This window comes from Dasypus novemcinctus, chromosome 7 (assembly GCF_030445035.2).
Source record: "Dasypus novemcinctus isolate mDasNov1 chromosome 7, mDasNov1.1.hap2, whole genome shotgun sequence".
Classification (NCBI taxonomy): Eukaryota; Metazoa; Chordata; class Mammalia; order Cingulata; family Dasypodidae; genus Dasypus; species Dasypus novemcinctus.
This window is the reverse complement of record NC_080679.1, coordinates 41997326-42017588: the sequence shown is the minus strand read 5'-3', so window position 1 is coordinate 42017588 and position 20263 is coordinate 41997326. Positions and strand designations below refer to the sequence as shown.

Genomic DNA, 20263 nt, shown 5'->3' with positions numbered 1-20263 from the left:
GTGAAACCTTAGTGGTTTTGCAGAAAACCAAAGATATTATCTCCAAAATGTGGCAGTTAATTAATAGCTGATTTTTCATAAATAATAATGGAAGTCGAAGGATAGTGGTTTGACATCCTTAAACCTGCCAATCTAGAATATCAAACCAATGGAATATCTTTAAACAAGGTAGGTGAAATAAAGTCATTTTGAGTAAAACAAAAACAGTTCCATATACTGGGAAGACATAACAACTTAAAATTTGTTTTGCCTAATTACATACTCTTAAAATAAAACAAACATTGACAGAACTACTGATAAGTGGGCAGGTAACAGTCATAGTTGGTTTTTAATTTAAGCGCTTTTGTCAGTAATTGATAGACAAGAAATTATAAGGATGCAGAAGATTTAAACAACAGGATTGGCAAACTTGATATAATGGATTTATGTAAAACACTATACCCAATATAAATTCCTTTCAAGCCCACATCATATATTTACCAGAAAAAATGATGCTATGACATATTTTACACAAATTTCAAATGATTGAAATTTTAGTTGATGTTTTCTGATTACAGTATATTTAAGGAAGAAATCAATTACAAAGATTTTTAAAAAATCTCTTTGAAAGTCCAGAAATACACTTTAAAATATACCTTGGATTAAAGAAAAAATAATAAAACTAGAAATGTTTTTGAACTGAATGATAAAGATATTACATTTTAGAACTTGTGATTGGGAGTATCTCTACAGCTTTACATAGGAAAATTTATGGCTTTAAATACGTATATTAGAAAGGGAAAAGTTTAAAAATCAGCAAGTCATTTGTGGTAGGCCACCTATAAGATCCCTACCTCCCCACTCCACACCTTTTTGTAGTTTCTTTCCATGTTGTATGAGGATTTATCTCTTGGACCAATAGAATATGGCAAAAGTGATGGTATGTTATTTTCAAAGTTAGGTTATAGAAGACACTGCAGCTTCCATCTTAGTTGCTCTTTTTCTCTTCAATCACCACTTTGGAGGGAGATAGCTACTATGCTGGGAGTAGCCCTATGAGAGGCCAATGGGATGAACTGAAGCTTCTTGCCAGCCTCCATGTGCATGAGCTTGGAAATGGATCCACCAGCTCAGTTAAATTTTGATATCACTACAGCTCCAGTTACCATCTTTTTTTTTTTTAAAGATTTATTATTTCCTCCCCTCCCTGCCCCGCCCCCCCCCATTGTCTGCTCTCTGTGTCCATTTGCTGTGTTCTTTTGTGTCCGCTTGTATTCTTGTCAGCGGCACTGCGAATCTGTGTCTCTCTTTGTTGCATCATCTTGCTGCTTTAGCTCTCCATGTGTGCGGCGCCACTCCTAGGCAGGCTGCTCTTTTTTCCACGCAGGGGTACTCTCCTTACGGGGCGCATTCCTTGCTCATGGGACTCCCTTACATGGGGGACACCCCTGCATGGCATAGCACTCCTTGCGTGCATAAGCACTGCACATGGGCCAGCTCAGCAGATGAGTCACGAGGCCCTGGGATCGAACCTGGACCTCCCATGTGGTAGGCGAATGCTCTATCAATAGAGCCAAATCCGTTTCTCCTGTTAACATCTTGACTACCAGCTTACGAGAAACCACCCATCATAAGATATTCTTGGATTCCCGGCCAAGAAACTTGGTGAAATAAAAGGTTTGTTGTTTAGCTGCTAAATTTTAGGGTAATTTGTTATGGAAGAATAGATAACGCCTCATTCATTTCAAGAAGATGAAAGAACAAAATAAACCCGAAGAATGGAGAGTGAAGAGGATTGCAGAAATTACTCATAATGAAATATCGTTATCTAGGGAATGGTGATGGTTGGTTTCTAACACCACAAAAAGAGTTAAGCAGGTATTAGGAAAGCAGACATGGCTCACCTGATAGAGCGTTCACCTACCATAAGGAGGGTCCAGGGTTTGATACCCAGGGCCTCGTGACCCATGTGATAAGCTGGCCCGTGCGCAGTGCTGCTGCGCAAGGAATGCCGTGCCACGCAGGGGCGCCCCCTGCATAGAGGTGCCCCACATGCAAAGAGTGTGCCCCGCAAGGAGAGCCGCCCTGCATGAAAAAGTGCAGCCTTCCCAGGAGTGGTGCTGCACACAAAGAGAGCTGACGCAGCAAGATGACCCAACAAAAAGACGCAATTTCCCAGCGCCGCCTGATAATGCAAGTGGACACAGAAGAACACACAGTGAATGGACACAGAGAGCAGACAATGAGGGAAGGGGAGAGAAATAAATAAAAAATAAATATATAAAAAAAACAGATATTATATATCTCCTGAAGAACATAGATAATACCACCTACGTGGTGGGTTTTTCTTTTGTTTTTTTTTTTGTTAAAAAATTGAACCTAACTGTGCTCAAGTCTCTAGATAGAACTACTAGTTCATAGGAAATGAAGACTAAGGTACATGTTAAGTGATGCAAGCAGATGCGGTCAGCAAAATCTGTAATGTGAAATTATATATCACAGATGACCTAGTGTCTCTTCAACAAATGGAAAAAAGAGATGTAGAAGAAACCTATAGATTTCAATAGATTTAAAAGAGATATCAGCCAGTCACAGTATGTGGCCTTTGTTTAGTCCTTGATCTGATCAAACTGTTTTCAAAAAGCATTTATGAGCCAGTCAGGGAAATTTGGTATTAAGAAACTGCTTATTTTTTTTAGCTGTGGTAATAATATTGTGGTTGTATTAAAATACAGAGAATTTATATTGTAGAGATAAAATACGAAATACTTGTGGATGAAATGAAATGAGATGATAACTAGATGTGCTTCAAAATAAAATGTTGGGAATGCAGATACAGGTAAAAGAAGATGGATCATGCATTGGTAATTGTTGAAGTTAGGTCATTATACCATTCTTCCTGTATGCATGTTTTGAAAATTTTTAGTAAAATGTTTTTAGAAACAGCAAAAATTAATAAAATAATAAACATATAATGGAAAGGATCAACCAAATAAAAAGTTGGCTCTTTTGATAAGACTAAGTGAATTGAGTTGAGAAAAAAAGGTTTATGGTCATATATGCTGGGAAATTTCATTTTGTATCCACCTCTTCTTATCCCATTCACTATGCACATTTCATCTGAAGACAGTTTGTTAAAAATCTTGTTTACCTTTTCTTAAGTAGTGCTACTCAGACTTATTTGAACACAGGTATCTTTTCTTTTTTTTAAATTTTTAAATCTTAGATATTCTCCAAGCAAACACTGTTGGGTAGCATATTTGCTTAGGAAATGCTGACTTCGCCAGTCTTCTAACCCCACATACCCATCCCACTGCTTCCTATCATTTTTCACACTGAAACATATTTCACACTGGAAATATTGTACATCATATGAGCATATCTTGCTGTTTTCTTTTGGTCTAAAATTCCTCTTTTCTTCCCACCTATACCCTCCCTCTTGACAATTATCTGCCTATGTTTCTGTGAAAACTATTTTGAGTGCTCCTGCTACTCAGTTACTCCCACCCTTGACAGAGCTAATGACTAATTTTTATAGTGTTTTACTTATCTTGCTGTTTTGTTATATGTTTCTTGTGACTCACAAAACATTTTGAGGTTTCTTTTGTATGTCTTTGTATTCATAGAATCTAGCACTGTTCCTCATTGGTGCACAGTTGGCACTTATATTTTTACTGAAGTAGATAGGTTCTGTCAGAAAAACTTGAGATAGCTTGAAAGACTAATCACCATGTAGTCTTTCTATTGGGGAATTTATTTTCTAATGGTAGGATTCTTAGAAAATACATTATGAAGATAACTGACTTTTTGAACTTTTAAATGTGATTACCCAACATAGGGTTGAAATATGTCTATGTGTCTAATACTTTGTGATTTTAGAACTTGAAGGAATTCTATAACCCAAATATTTCCATGAGAGAATAAATGTGTCACAATCTTTGGGGAGAAAGCATCTCCTTACTGATGCCTAGATTTTGGACTTGTAGCCTTAAAACTATTGTTTAAGTCAACCCATTCATTTTATTGTTTTAGCTGCTAGAAAACTGAAACAGTTTTTGGTATTGGAAATTGGGGTTTTGCTATGACAAATACCAAAAAAATGTAGAAATGCTTTGGAATTGTGTAGTGGGGTAAGGCAGGAAGAATTGAGAGATGCTAGATAGAAAAGCCTAGATAGCTTTGAAGAGATTATTGTTGAAAATATGAATGTAAAGGTACTTCCGATGAGGCCTTAGAAGGAAATAATAAATGTGCTATTGGAAATTGGAAGAAAGGTGATCTTTAATATAAAGTGGCAGAAAACTTGGCGAAATTGTATTCTGATGTACAATTGGAAGTAAAACTTATAAGCAATGAACTTGGTTATTTAGTTAAGGGGATCGCTAAGGCCAGTGGGGAAAATGCAGCCTGGCTTCTTCATGTAGCTTATAATAAAATGTGAGGGGAAAAGGGCAAGCTGAGAACTGAACTTTCAAGCACAAAGAAACCAGAAATTGATGGATTAAAAAATTCTCAGCCTGTCCAGGTGGCATGCTCTAATACTAAGACCAGAAGTGGATCTGTCAGGGACTTCCCTGAGTTTTATGTGTGAGGGTTTAACTGAACAGCCTTTTATAGAGTGTGACTGAACATGGATCCAGTCAGCCATTTCATTGGAAGTAAGGATTAGAAATGTAGTTATCTAGGAAGGATCTGTGGAAAGTTCTATTATCAAGTTGTTTGGACCCATTTGAACTTCACACAAAACTGACAAGGTTTTTGCAAAAGTAATAATAATGGTAGCCAGCATGTTTTGAGCATTCACTGAATACTGGGCACTGCTGAGTGCTTTCCATGCATTATCTCATTTAGCTCTCAACAACCATATGAGGTAAGAAATAGCTTCATTTTATAGATAAAAACTGCTCAGAGAGGTGAAGTCACCTGCCCAAAGTCACACAGATAGCAAATTCAAAGGAATTTGAATAAAATAGAGATTAGGTGGCAAGGGGAATCATAAAATATTTAAATCTGTTTATGTGCAGCATGGAACATTACTGTTTTGTGGGAGTTCCCTGATTTTGGCACAAAGTAGGTTATAAATATATTTATTGAACGTATCCTATGTGCTAGGCATTGTTTTAAGCCCTTGGCATGTATTAAGTTATTTAATTTTCACAACTTTCCTGTGAATTATGTATTTGTATCCTCATTTTATAGAGAAAGACAATGATCTGAAGACATAGGGTTACTTATTCAAGATAAGTGACAAAGCAGGGGTTAAAGTCCACATACTTTGCCACCAGTGCTTATGCAGTACTTAATACATATGTGTTAATGTTAATAAATAAATTTTGTACAAATAGGGAGATAGACTATGTGCTGGTGTTTCTATGTACCAAACTCATATTAACCATGAAACTGATTGCCTGAGATTTTAATTAGTATTGTTTTCTGGATGTGTGGAGAGCTTCCTTTTTATGACCATTTGGTAGTAAAGTGTAGATACTCTAAGGATGGCTGTATGGAATGTAGCTGTTTTCTGTTAAATTCTTTTTGGTCCTGAGTTTAGTGATCTTGACTAAACTTTTCTTCTTTTAGTCTATTAAAGTTCCATTTTACTCATGCACACAGTTCAATGGTAATCTATTGTAGTATAAAGAGCACATACTGGATTCATATCGTCTTGCATTTTAAGCTCAGCACTATCAATCACTAGCTATATGACCTTGCACAAATTATATAACCTCAGCATTCTCCTTTTCTAACCTATAAAGTGGGGAAGTGGAATCTACTTCTCTGGATAGTATTAAGGCATAAATAGCATGATGTATTTTTTAAAAAAATGACTGCTACAATATGTAGCACATGGTAGATGCTCAAAAAATTGTATCTGCTCTACTTACTAAGTGAAACATTTCCAAATGTAGATGCCATTTCTTTCCCTAATAGTTGCTCTAGATCCTAGGAGAACTCTGTATTTGCCAAACATCTGGTAGCCTAGATTTAGACTTTGAACTAGATACCATAGAATTCCTAAATAAAATATGAAGAGAAATATGCATTATATATTTATGGCATTGTGTGACTTTTGTGTATCTAACTTTTACAGATAAATAATCCTCTCTTTCATTAGAAAGGAGCAATGATTAAAAAGCAGAACAAAGCAAAACAAAAAAAAAACTCTAGCTGCTTCTGTTTCTGTAATTCTGTCCTGAGTGAATGGATGGATGAATAGGTAGATCAATAGATGGATATATAGATGGATAGATGCATGAATGAATAAATGATATTCTAGTTGGAGGTGAAAAAGCAAGTAATAAAACACTTAATAAATTTTCTAATAAGAGGTAGTGCTTTATTTGAATTATTTTTATCTTCTTGTTTCTCAGTGATTATATAGATAATGGCAATTTATGGGCTGATTTTGGAACAGTATATTAATAGAAAAAATAAACACACAAAAGGTCAACTCCCTCCATATTCTGGGAACATTCTTTTAGATTCTGGTTTGTAGTGTAATGTTTTTATTTTAGGGATATAAACTACTTGAGTTCCATTTATACAAGAGCATTGTTTAAGCAGTGATATTTAATGACCAAGGAACTAAGATTCCTGAGTAGCATGTTGTTGAAATTTGACCATAGTAAAGAAATGTTAAGGCTTTTATGCATCAGAGGACATTATCAAGAAAGTGAAAAGACAACTTACAGAATGAGAGAAAATACTTGCAAAGCATAAATCTGATGAGAATTAAGATCTAGAATATATGAAGAACTCTTACAATTCAAGAACAGAAAGACAAATGACTCAATTTAAAAAATGGGCAAAGACCTTGAATGGACATTTCTTTAAAGAAGATATACACATGGCCAATAAGCACATGAAAAGATGCTCAACATGATTATTCAGCAGGGAAATGCAAATCAAAACCACAATGAGGGAAACAGATGTGACTCAAGCTATTGAGTGTCTGGAGGTCCCCAGTGGTTCGGTCACCAGTGCCTCCTAAAAAACAAAACCAGAAAACAAGCAATCAAATTTTGAAAAAACCAACTCAGAGGAGCCGATGTGGTTCAGTGGTTAAGCACTGGCTTCCCATATATGAAGTCCCAGGTTCAGTCCCCAGCCTTGGTACCTTTAAAAAAAGAGGGGATGTGGCTCAACCAGTTGGGCACCTGCCTACCACATTGGAGCCCCAGGTTTGGGTCCTGGTGCCTCCTAAAGAAAATAAGCAGATGCTGCACCTACCCAACCCACTGCAACAAGCTCGATGTGGCAACCTACCACAACAAGCTAGATGCCGTAAGCCAGCAGATGCCACAGCCCATGGGAAGTAGATGTGGCTCAGGCCGCTGGGCACTTGCCTCCCATGCAGGCGGTCCCAGGTTTGGTTCCCGGTACCTTCTGGAGAAGACAAGCAGACAGACAAGGAAGGGAACCATGTGAGGCAAGGGCATAAATTTTTTTAAAAACTCTTAAAAAATTTGTAAAAAAAGAAATACACAATGAGATAATGGTCAAATATATTAGGATGACTATATTAAAAATATAAGCATTGGCAAGGATGCAGAGAAATTAGAACTCTGTACATTGCTGGTAGGAATGTAAAATGGTGGAGCCACTGGAAAACAGTTTGGCAGTTCTTCAAAAAGTTAAACAGAATTACCTTTATATTTGGCAATTCAGTTCCTAGGTACATATCCCAAAGAACTAAAAGCACATATACTTGTACACCAGTGTTCATAGCAGCATTACTGACAATAGCCAAGAGGTGAAAACAACCCAAGTAGTCATTGACAGATAAATGGATAAACAAAATGTAGTCTATACAAACAATGGAATATTATTCAGCCAACAAAGAATGCAATTCTGATACATGCTACAACATGGATGATCTTGAAAATATCATGTTGAGTGAAATAAACCAGTCCCAAAAGAATAAATATTGTATAATTTTATTTATGTGACATACCTTCAATAAGCAAATTCATAGAGATAGAAAGTAGATGCATGGCGACCAGGGACTAGGAGGAGAGAGGCTATAAGGAGTTGTTTCGTAATGGGTACAGGGTTTCTTTTTGGTTGATGAAAAGGTTTTGATAATGTTTGGTGGTGATGGTAGCACAATATTGCAAATATAATTAATGTCACTGAATTGTATTCTTGATATAGTTAAAATGGAAGATTTTAGACTATATGTTATCATGCAAAGAATTGTAACAAGCAGGTTGGAGTGTACAATTTTAAACTATAAATTTTAAACTCTAGCATGAAAGAAACAATAAAATTGCATTTATTTTTTTTGCCAGGAAGCAGCGTTCTGGAAAAAAAAAATGAAACGTCATAAGAGATTTACATTTTTATCAAAACACTATATTTCAACTACATCTGAATCTACCCAATTCATTACTGAAATGGTTGAGACAATTAATGGTGAAAAATTAGTATAAATGCCACACACAAAAAAATGTGGAAGAGGTGAAGGAAAAAATTGAACATCTTTTTGATGATACAGTTTATATTCAGAAAAGCATATCTGAGGAATTATAATTTTTTTCCAAATCAACTTTATTGAGGGATAATTTATAGATCATAAAATGTATAGATTTTTATAAAATTTGAAAAGTTTTGATGCATCTAAACACTTGTGTAATCATCACCTTAATCAAAAAATAAAAAATTTCTGTCATTCAAGAAAGTTCCTTTTGTGTCCCTAGCCATTGATTTAATTTCTTTTTCTGCAGCCTTCTCTAGAATTTCTTATCAATCATAGTGTACACTTTGATACTTTTTTGATATTTATATATTTTATGTATTATTAGTTCATTTTTATTGCTGAATTGTATTCCATTGTATGGCTCTACCACAATTGTTTATCCATTTACCTGTTGATGGATTTTTGTGTTGTTTTTCCAGGTTTGGCTATTAAAAATAAGGCTGTGAACATTTTTGTACAAGTGTTTTATTGGTTTATGTTTTCATTTATATGGGAGAGGCATGACTAGGCTGTATGTGTACATTTAACTTTATAAAAAAGCTGCCAGAGTGTTTTCCAAATGATTCTACCTTTTTATAATCCCACCAGTAATGCATGAGAGTCCCAGTTATTCTACATCTTTACCATCAGTGGTATGGCCAGTCTTTTACATTTTAACCATTCTAGTGGGTGTGTAATTGTATCCCATTTGATTATAATTTGCATTTTCCTGGATAACTAATGATGACTGCAGATTTTCATCTATTTCTCCATTCATTTATTACCTTTTGTGAAGAGTCAGAGCCTCTTCAACCGTTTTTATTTGGATTGTTTGTTCTTTTGTTATTGATTTGTAGTTCTTTAAATATTCTGAGAAGTCCCTTGTCAGATATATCTGTAGAGAATGTTTTATGTTTAGGTTAATAGTCTGTCTCCAGTGTGATTTTATTTATAGACTTTGCACTTGCCATTAATTCATTGAACATGTATTTAGGGAGTGTAAGGCACTGTTACTGTTCTAGGCCCTAATGAACAGAAGAAAAAAATTTTAAAAATCCCTGCCCTTGTGAAGGCTACATTCTAGTGAAAGTTATAAACAATAAACAAATAAATATATTATAGAATATTTTAGAAGTTGATGAAGGACCATGGGGGAGGAAGGGAGAAACCGAATAGGGTAAGGTAAAGGGCAGTGAGAAAGTTTGTAATTTAAAAATAAGATGCTAGAAGTAGGCATCATTGAGAATACCACTTAAGGAATGACTTGAAGAAGATGAGGGAGCTGGTCATTTAGATATCTGGGAGCAGAGAAAACACAGTACAAAGACTGTGTATTGTGTGTGTATCTGGCATGTCCTAAGAACAGAAAGTGTTTGTGGATAAGGCAGTAGTAGTACAGGGTAATAGTGGATAATAAGGTCCTACTGATATGGAAGGATAGATTGTTTAGAACCTTATAGAACTTTATGATGTTAGCTCCTCTCTGAGTGAGATGGGGAGCCATTTGAAGGTTCTTAGTATACTTAATACTTTTTTTTTTTCATTTTATAAACAATTTATTGAAGTATACCATTCATACATGAACATACATGAATAGTAAGTGTATAGTAAAGGTTGTGAACTTACAGAACGAGTATTTATAACATACAGGGCTCCCATACAGCACCTCACCACAAATACCTTGCATTGTTATGAAACATTTGTAACAAAGTATCAAAGAGTATTGTTAAAGTATTACTACTAACTGTAACCCATATCTTTTTTTCATTTGGTGTATCTTTCCCCCAGTCAATCCTTTTTTTTTTTTTTTTCCATAAACCATGCAATTTATCTAAATGTGCCATCCTTGGCATTTGGTATAATCACCAAATTGTGCATTCATCACTGCAATCAATATTAGAGCATTTTCATTTTTCAAAAACAAAAAACAAACCACAGTCACACCTACAAGTTAATGCTACTAAGTACAAATTCTATGATGTGCTTTTACCATTTCTATTTATTTCCAAACATTTCCAAACAACTTTCTACCAATTCTGCACAGATTAAACCTCAGCTTTCCATTCTCTAACCATGTTTTTGTCTGTAGTTTTTTATATTCTAGCTCTTAATTCCATGAACTTAACACACATTTTAAAACAACATGTATGTCTGCCTGAATATCACTTAAAGAGTTCATAATATTGCTTCTTTATGTTTATTACTTTACATCTGCTTAGCAGGGGCAAAAGCATTTTTTTTTTTTCTGACATATGTGTTTAATGTGATAATGGTTTTCTTATTTCAGAAAGATCCAGATTACCTGAAGCTATGGTTGGACAATTTTGTTTCTAGCTATGAACAATTCTTAGATATTGACTTTGAGAAGCTGCCTACCAGGTATGTAGAAATACTCTAATTTCTTAACCTTGCATGAGTTCATTTTGGTACAGAGATTTCATTCATGACTTATTACAAGGATGGTAACTATGCACATATAATATTCTTGTTTAACCCTTCACTCATAGTCGCACAATAGTCTCCTTTGCTGCTATCAAACTTGGCTTCTAAAAGCCACTACTCTGGTGAGCCACTAATTGTTATTGGGCATGCATGTTGAAACATTTTGACATTCTTGACCTTAGAATAGGGCCTTAGAAAATACCTTGTTGAAGGTAAAGTGTTCAGATTTTTAAAATTAGATTTAAAAATCACAAAATGGGGAAAAATTCAAATTATATGGAAAAGTACAACTGAAAGTACAAGCCTTTCTTGTTCCATTCTTCTGCTTGCCACCATTTGCCACTCCTACAGTTCTCAGACCTATCCTCCCTCCCTCTCTCATACATTTTTTTCTATTTCTCAAGCTTTCGTTAAGGACTAGTAGTTGTTACAAAGGCAAGAGAGGTTAGCTGGGGTAAGAAGCAGGAGAAATGAAGAAAGGGCTTTAGCCACAAAAGGAACTCTGTTCATAGAGCTGTGTTGAGCTGGGAGGGGTTATGGGCATTGATTGATGATGACAGAGTGTGTCTAGACAACTAAGAAACTGAGAAAGAGTTTGCAGTTTTAGGGATGGGTGTAGGTGTAGGGGGTGGTAGGTATAGGATAATTGAGGCTGAAGAACCAAATAGGGGCCAGGTCATGAAAAGCCATGCATGCAGTGCTAATGAAAACTTGAATGACACAATCAAGTTGTTTTTCAAAAGTCATTTTGCTGGCATTGCGGAGATGGGGTTGCAGAAGGGTGAGACTGAAGGCAGAAAGTCCAGTTAAGAGGTTAAGATAGGGAAGCTGATGTGGCTCAAGGATAGGGCTTCTGCCTACCATATGGGAGGACCCAGGTTCGATCTCTGGGGCCTTCTGGTGAAAAAGAAAAAGGGAAAGTATGCCTGCATGGTAAGCCACTGCCTGCGTGGCAGGCTAGTGCCCGTGTGGCGAGCTGAGTGGCCACACAGTGAGCCAGTGCCCATGCAAATGAGTCATGCAGCAAGATAGTGATGCAACAACAGAGAGACGAAGGGGACAGTCAAGATGAAATGCAGCAGAAACCAAGAACCGAGGTGGCGTAGCTAACAAGGAACCTCTCTACACGTGAGAGGTCCCCAGGATCAAATCACGGAGAAAAATCCTAGAGGAGAAAAATTGAGAACAGGAGACCAAAAAGTGAAATAGGTACAGAAGATCGCACAGCAAATGGATACAGACAGCAAAAACATCAGGGTGGAGGGAGGGATAGGGGAAGGAGGGGTATTAAATAAATAAATCTTAAAAAAAAAAAAGGTAAAGGTAAATCTTAGGACTTTGAACCGAGAAAAGATGTAATGTTCAGAAAGGACCAGTGCTTCATTAATTCTGAACATTTCCAGATTTATTCCTCATTAGTATATTATTTGTTGCATGTTCATAAAGGTTGAAATGTATTAAATTTTGAACTATCCTCAAAGTATTGGATGAAGTATTATTGATAGAGTATTCTTAGAGTTTATGCTTAGAAGTGCTTTTATTTTAATAATTTACTGCTCTCTTTAAATCATGGCCCTAAGAATTTTTTGGAGCCAGCATTTGGGACTTTGACTATTTGGAATATTAAAATGAAGGCTTCTAATGTTTCTGAGATGCAGTTATCATTTATGCATTTAAAATTTCTCCTTTGCTGGGAGGTCATCTCCAAAAACTTGAATAGACATATATTACTACTATATTTAAAGTAAGATTAAAGAATGCCAAGAATTGCTTAACTCGTAATTTAGTTGGTTTATTTACAATTATGTTTCATATCATTGTCGGAACACTAAATCATTAGTTTATGATTTTACTAATAGAAAACTTTCAGTTCGTTAACTGGATACTGTGTAAAAGGCATTGCATACAACTAGTCTATTTTAAGGGTAAGAAACTCATGGAGATAATCTCATTCAAAGTAAAGAGCATAGAATTTCCAAGTAAGAGCAGTCATTGACACATTGCTTTTACCAGATATTAAAGCCTGGAACTTTAAGCTAGCCTTCTGTGTTAGATGGAGACAATACTTGGCAGGTGTTTACAATTGACACTAGCAAACAAAGAAAAGTGGAACATATTTTGAAATTTCAAGAGTTTAAGCAAAAGGATCATAAAACTTGGGGCAGTAAATTCCTAGAAGTGTGAAAATACTTCCAACATCTTAAATGACCATCACATTATTAAGAACATGGCCAAAAGTTTCATCTTATCTATAAAGAAATGTTTTAACCAAACCCCATTTTTATAGAATTAGTTAATTAAAAAAAAAGATTTCTCTTTTAGAACCTAAATTTTTTGGACTGTTTGGTAAAATAAAGAACTTATGAAAATAGAAAATGAGACAACCAAGGACAAAGGAAAATGCTTTTAAATAACTAGGATGGATTATTGGGAAAGCTAATGTTTTCTCTCTTGCTGACATGTGTTTTTGAGAAAGTGAGGCACAGTAGTTTAGCCTTGTCTTAGAAACTGGTTATATTTCAATCTTTGTTTATTATTTTGAAGTTACTCTGGATTTTTCCAATCACTTCTTTTTAGCTCTTTAACAGAGGAAGCTATATATATAAATATATATATAAATGAGAGGGGTTTTGGTACCATCTATAAATAAGAAAGTATGAAAGAATCCAAAGCTCCAAGTGAAATTTTCCCAAACTAAAATGAAACGTGTATTTTTATAACTTGATTTTAGAATTTGGCAATCTTTGTAATGTACTTCATGGTTTGATGTCTCTGTGTGTGTTTGTGTAATTTAATTACAGTCAGGTGTTCATTTTGTAAACACATTCTTAATTATGACTGAGGATGGTTCAGGAAGACTAATTATATTCGTCATATGCATTTATGTGAGCACTGGTAATTGTTTCAAATTTTTCTGTTCACAGTGAATGAAACAGCCTTTTACCCAGTTAGTATGAAAACACTAGTAATATTTCAGTAACATTGTCTGAAGAAGAGACTACTTTATATAATTGTCATTTAACAGAGGAGCTCTTTAGGATGGTTTTCTTCAAATATGTGTTTTTTTTCTTAATAGAGATAAGGAAACTAGTATATTGTGGCTTATTCAAAGATTCTTAGAGTTTAGTGATAATATGTTTAAAATATATTACATTTTTATATTATTAATAATAGTTCTTTATATACTAGAAATATACTTTCACATTGATTTTTTTTGTTTCACAGTGTTGTGAAATAGGACAGATAATATTACAATTATAAAAATTCGGAATCTTCAGAGATGAAACGATTTGCTCTGTGTTACAGAGGTCTGACTTTGAAACTAGGTAGGGGTTTTTATTGATAGAGACAAAAGGAGAAGCCAGTCACATCGGATGTTTGCCTTTGCTCTTAAAGAACCATGTAGTCTCCTTACACAGAATCTAGTTGTCTCAAAATATTGATGTAGTAATTAAAAAAAAAAACTATTGATGCTAATAACTCAGAATTCTACATTACTTACTTTTTTAAAAAGATTTATTTATTTCTATCCCCTTTCTTCCCCACCCTGGTTGTCTGTTCTCTGTGTCTATTTGCTGTGTCGTCTTTGTCCGCTTCTGTTGTTGTCAATGGCACCGGAATCTGTGTTTCTTTTTGTTGCATCTTGTTGTGTCAGCTGTCTGTGTGCGGCGCCATTCCTAGATAGGCTGCACTTTCTTTTGCACTGGGCAGCTCTCCCTATGGGGCGCACTCCCTGCGCGTGGGGCTCCCCTGCGTGCATCGGCTCTACACGGCTCTCCACGGGTCAAGGAGACCTGGGGTTTGAACCACGGACCTCCCATGTGATAGACGGACACCCTATCCACTGGGCCAAGTCCGCTTCCCTATATTACTCATTTATTTAATTCATTTATTTGCTTTTCTCTTTTTGCTGGTTATCATCTCTTCCTCTTGGTCTGGCTTGAAAAGACGATAGGTAGGTGAATGCTGTGTAAAAGCAGTTGACAAATATTAAACTAGTTATAAGTACATATTTTTATTTGATAAGGTTTTGTTTCTTTTAGAAATGGTATACATTACACACAGAACAAACACATAGTATTTCCAAGTGGAAAGCGAATTAATTTATTTTCTAAATATTTTCTTTAAAAATAGCACAATTGATATTAGACAATGTTTATCTCTTTCCAGAAAGCCACCTGTGAAGTTAGACTAACCACTCTGTTGTACTAATCTTCAAAGTGCCACTAATTATTTGGTAGTAATTTGCAGCGAAGAAGGCATAGAGTATGGAGAAAGAATAAAAGAGCTTCTCTAGGATTTGAACTGAAAACTTAATACTTTTAAATTGCTAAAGATATTCTTCTTTTATTTATATGCCTTTCTTATTTTGTTCCCCTTATATTGTAGGGTAGATGATGTGCCTCCTGGTATTTCTCTGCTTCCTGATAATATTCTGCAGGTTCTGAGAATACAGCTCCTACATTGTGTTCAGAAAATGGCAGATGGATTAGAGGAACAACAGCAAGCTTTGTCAATTTTGCTTGTCAAGTTCTTCATTATTCTTTGCAGGTATCGGTACCAAAACATAGTTACCTGTTTTGAAATAATTATTACCAAAATAATGCATTTTTTGATCATTAATGATTGTTGTTGTTGATATGGAGCTTTAAAGAATGAGTGTAATTTTACGAACACTTACGGTTTATTATTATAGTGTGTTTAGTACTATGAAAGCCTTTTAACTACTGTACCTAGTTAATAGAGTTATCTAGCCAAGATAAAAGAAATTTCTTTAGAGGAAGTACAATGACAGGGGTTTTTACTTTACCAAGAGTTTATTGTACCAATAATTTCTTTTTGGTCCTCGACCATGAACATATATACATTTTTATTCCTGTTCATTACCATTTGGGAAATGTAGTTTTCTAATAGTTATTATATAGGTTATCATATTTTCTAGGTGTATGGATTAGGTCATTAGCTCTTAAATTTTGGTGTGTTTAAGTATCAGCTGGGAAGCGTATTATAAATATAGACCCTGAACCTTACTTACGGAAATTCTGATTCAAAAAGAACCCAGGCAGACGTATTATTATTATTATTTTTACATACAGGGACTGAGGATTGAACCTGGGACCTTGTATGCAGGAAGCTGGCACTCAAACACTGAGACACATTGGCTTCCCTATATTATTTTTTTTTTTTTTTTTTTTTTTATTTATTATTATTATTATTTTTTAATTACATTAAAAAAATATATGAGGTCCCATTCAACCCCACCGCCCCCGCCCCCCACTCCCCCCACAGCAACACTCTCTCCCATCATCGTGATACATCCATTGCACCTGGTAAGTTCATCTCTGAACATCACTGCACCCCATAGTCAATGGTCCACATCATAGCCCAGACTCTCTCACGTTCCATCCAGTGGGCCCTGGGGGGATCTACAGTGTCCCGTAATTGTCCGTGAAGCACTATCCAGGACAACTCCACGTCCCGAAAACGCCTCCACATCTCATCTCTTCCTCCCGTTCCCCACACCCAGCAGCCCCCATGGCTACCGTTCCCACACCCATTCCACATTTTCTCTGTGGACATTGGATTGGTTGTGTCCATTGCACACCTATGTCAAGTGAGGGCTTAGATTCCACATGGGTACTGGATGCACTCTTCCCGCTTCTAGTTGTAGACACTCTAGGCTCCATGTTGTGGTGGTTGACCTTCTTCAACTCCATGTTAGCTGAGTGGAGTAAGTCCAATAAGTCAAAGTGTAGGAGTTGAAGTCTGTTGAGGCTCTGGGCCTGGGTGTCATATTATCAGTCCAGAGATTCAAATCCCCTACATATATCTTAAACCCAGCACCAACTACAATTCCAATAAAGTAGCATGCAAGTCTTGTGAAAAGAGATCCCCTCTGAGTCCATTTCCATCACGCAGAAACACCAGCTCCAAAGAAGGGCCATCTGTCATGGCAGTGAACCCCTTCTGCCATGACCATAGAACCCGTGGGTCTCTTTATCCCTCAAAAGAACCAATACCTGGGGTTGTATCTACCTTATCTGTCTCTTAGACTCTGTTCAGTTGTACATAGGGGTATTCCTTCTGACAACCTCCAGACTCTTTTTTAGAGACTCACAGCCTTATAATCTCATTTCTCTTTTCCATTTCCCCCTTACATTAGGTCAAACTGCTTCCCGAAGTCATGTTATTATATGTAGATAGGTATATTCTGCTGTTCCGCATTGAATCTTTAATTCAAGGTCATTTTCTAGTTGCTTCTTCAGCTGGTATGTGGTAGTGATCCCTTGGTGCCAGGGAGGCTCATCCCCGGGTGTCGTGTCCCACGCTGGGGGGAATGCATCACATCTACACGCTGAGTTTGGCTGTAAGAGTGGCCACATTTGAGTAACATGAAGGCTGTCAGGAGGAAACCCCCAGGCACAATGCTACTCTAGGCCTTGTTCTTATTGCAGGTGCATAGGCTCAAAAGTGTAGCCATTAGTATCAAGAGCCCACTGTTGGGCCCTCCTTCCTTCCTGGTTCTTGCCGTTGCACCTGGAGGATTGCCGCTGCTCTCCCAGGGCCCACAACAGTGACCCCCCGGCCAGGAGCCCAGTACCCCCCCAGCTGTTGTTTTTAATTGTTTCCACTATGAGTATATATAGATATTACCATATACCCTGGGCATATGCCCTGTATAACTCCCTGTCAACCATATATATCCTGTCAATAACATCCCATATCAGTATTCCTCCGCTGCCATTGTTGAACCACTCTGTGATCCAAAACTTCCCGTAAAGTGAATACCAACATAATGTCAGCTTCAGAAGAGTCTTAGATCACCAAAATTCATATATACAATATACAGTATTTCCCCAGATCCACCATAAAACCTTTTCCCTTCCACAGCAATAATCTTTTAACTTATTTATATCATATTTCCTGAAACTGATGTACAGATTCCGAAACTATAGTTTTCAAACAAGGTAACATTTGTGCTTACTATGTGGTCCATACTTTAGGTTGTACAGTTTTCTAAATTTTTTAGTTATCCTATGTTTTGTCTTATGGTTTTCATTATTAGTCTGTCATCCCCTATATGTTTTTGGTGTAATATTAGCTGTTTTATATTCATCCTCGTGTACTCTCACATAACTCCTCTTTTGCCCCCTTATTTACCTTTGTTCCATCCATTGCTCGTCCATTTTCCCCTCCCCTTAGGGCCCACAACGCCTGCCAATCTAATGCCCTGGGAGCCGTCCTTTCTCACGAGAGATACAGTTCTCTCTATTCGACGGCATTAGTCTTCCCCAGGATATGGGTCCACCCCACCCAATGGTAGAACCCACCTTGGCAAAATGAGCCTTCAGCTATTCCCTCCGGAGTCCTCCCGCATCAGACCATACCCCCTGAGCGTCCTAACCAGGTAACCCTCCTACTTATACTTTGATACGTTTTACTCAACATTTAGTTCTCAATGAACTTCTGGCACTCTCCCATGTTTGTATGTTGCCCCTCCCTCCCACCTATTTCTTGGACCATATTTCCCCTCTTCCCATCCCCAGCCCCCCTCAAACCCAGAAAACCCCACCCGAAGGTAACCCCTTGCCCCCATTTTGTCCCTTCTTTGTGCTCATACTTACCCCCAGCTCATCACAGATTCCACCCCTACAGACATTAACTCACATCCTTCCTCCACCCCCCGATTTCCAGTAAGCCACTTTTCCAGACTCTAGCTCTCTGAGGCAGTTAACTTATTTCATATCATTGAGGTCATATAGTATTTGTCCTTCAATGCCTGGGTTGCTTCACTCAACATAAGATTCTCAAGGTTCATCCATGTTATCACGTGCGATTGTAGTGTATTGGTTCTTACAGCTGAGTAGTATTCCATTGTGTGTATATACCACATTTTATTGATCCACTCATCTGTTGATGGACTTTTGGATTGATTCCAACTTTTGGCGATGGTGAACAATGCTGCTATGAACATTGGTGTACATATATCGGTTTGTGTCCTTGTTTTCAGATCTGATGGGTATATACCCAGCAGTGGTATTGCTGGGTCATATGGCAAATCTATGGATAATTTTTTGAGAAACTGCCAAACTGTCCTCCAGAATGGTTGGATCCTTCTGCATTCCCACCAGCAATGGATGAGTGTTCCCCTTTCTTCACATCCTCTCCAGCATTTGTATTCTACTGTTTTTTTCATGGCTGCCAATCTTATGGGAGTAAGATGGTATCTCATTGTAGTTTTGATTTGCATTTCCCTGATAGCTAGGGATTTGGAGCATTTTTTCATGTGCTTTTTAGCCATTTGTATTTCTTCTTTGGAGAAGTGTCTGTTTAAATCTTTTTCCCATTTTTTAAATGGGTTGTTTATCTTTTTGTTTTCGAGATCTATGAGTTCTTTATATATGCAAGTTATAAGTCTCTTATCAGATATATGGTTGCCAAATATTTTCTCCCATTGTGTGGGTTCCCTTTTTACTTTCTTGACAAACTCCTTTGAGGTGCAGAAGGCTTTAATTTTGAGGTAGTCCCATTTATCTATTTGTTCTTTTGCTGCTCGTGCTTTTGGTGTGATATTCATGAAGCCATTTCCTATTACAAGGTCCTGTAGATGTTTCCCTACACTGCTTTCCAAGGTCTTTATGGTCTTGGCTCTTATATTTAGGTCTTTGATCCATCTTGAGTTGATCTTTGTATAAGGTGTGAGATGGTAATCCTCTTTCATTCTTCTACATATAGCTATCCAGTTCTCCAGGCACCATTTGTTGAATAGGCCATTCTCTCCCAGTTGAGAGGGTTTGGTGGCTTTATCGAATATTATATGGCTATATACATGAGGTTCTATATCTGAACTTTCAATTCGATTCCATTGGTCTGTGTGTCTCTCCTTATGCCAGTACCATGCTGTTTTCACTACTGTAGCTTTGTAGTATGTTTTGAAGTCAGGAAGTGTGATTCCTCCTATTTCGTTTTTCTTTTTCAATATGTCTTTGGCTATTCGGGGCCTCTTTTTATTCCAAATAAATTTCATAGTTAGTTTTTCTAGTTCCTTAAAGAAGGCTGTGTTGATTTTTATTGGGATTGCATTGAATGTGTAGATCAGTTTTGGTAGGATAGACATCTTAATAATATTCAGTCTTCCTATCCATGAACAGGGAATATTCTTCCATTTATTTAGGTCTTCTTTGATTTCCTTGAACAATCTTGTATAGTTCTCGATGTATAAGTTTTTTACATCTTTAGTTAAATTTATTCCTAAGTATTTGATTTTTTTATTTACTATTGTGAATGGTATTTGTTTCTTGATTTCCTCCTGATCTTGCTCATTATTGGTGTATAGAAATGCTACTGATTTTTGCGCATTGATCTTATAACCTGCGACTTTGC

General features: G+C 36.6%; 1 protein-coding gene across 2 annotated transcripts in view; it reads left to right on the top strand.

Moving 5' to 3' along the window:
* NBEAL1 (neurobeachin like 1) overlaps window positions 1-20263 on the top strand; it is a 254607-nt gene that overhangs the window by 19446 nt on the left and 214898 nt on the right. For both annotated transcript variants that reach the window (XM_058300345.2, XM_058300344.2), the window contains exons 3-4: window positions 10725-10816; window positions 15269-15430. In XM_058300345.2, coding sequence (XP_058156328.1) covers window positions 10725-10816; window positions 15269-15430 — 254 coding nt within the window. The remainder of the gene's footprint in view (window positions 1-10724; window positions 10817-15268; window positions 15431-20263) is intronic.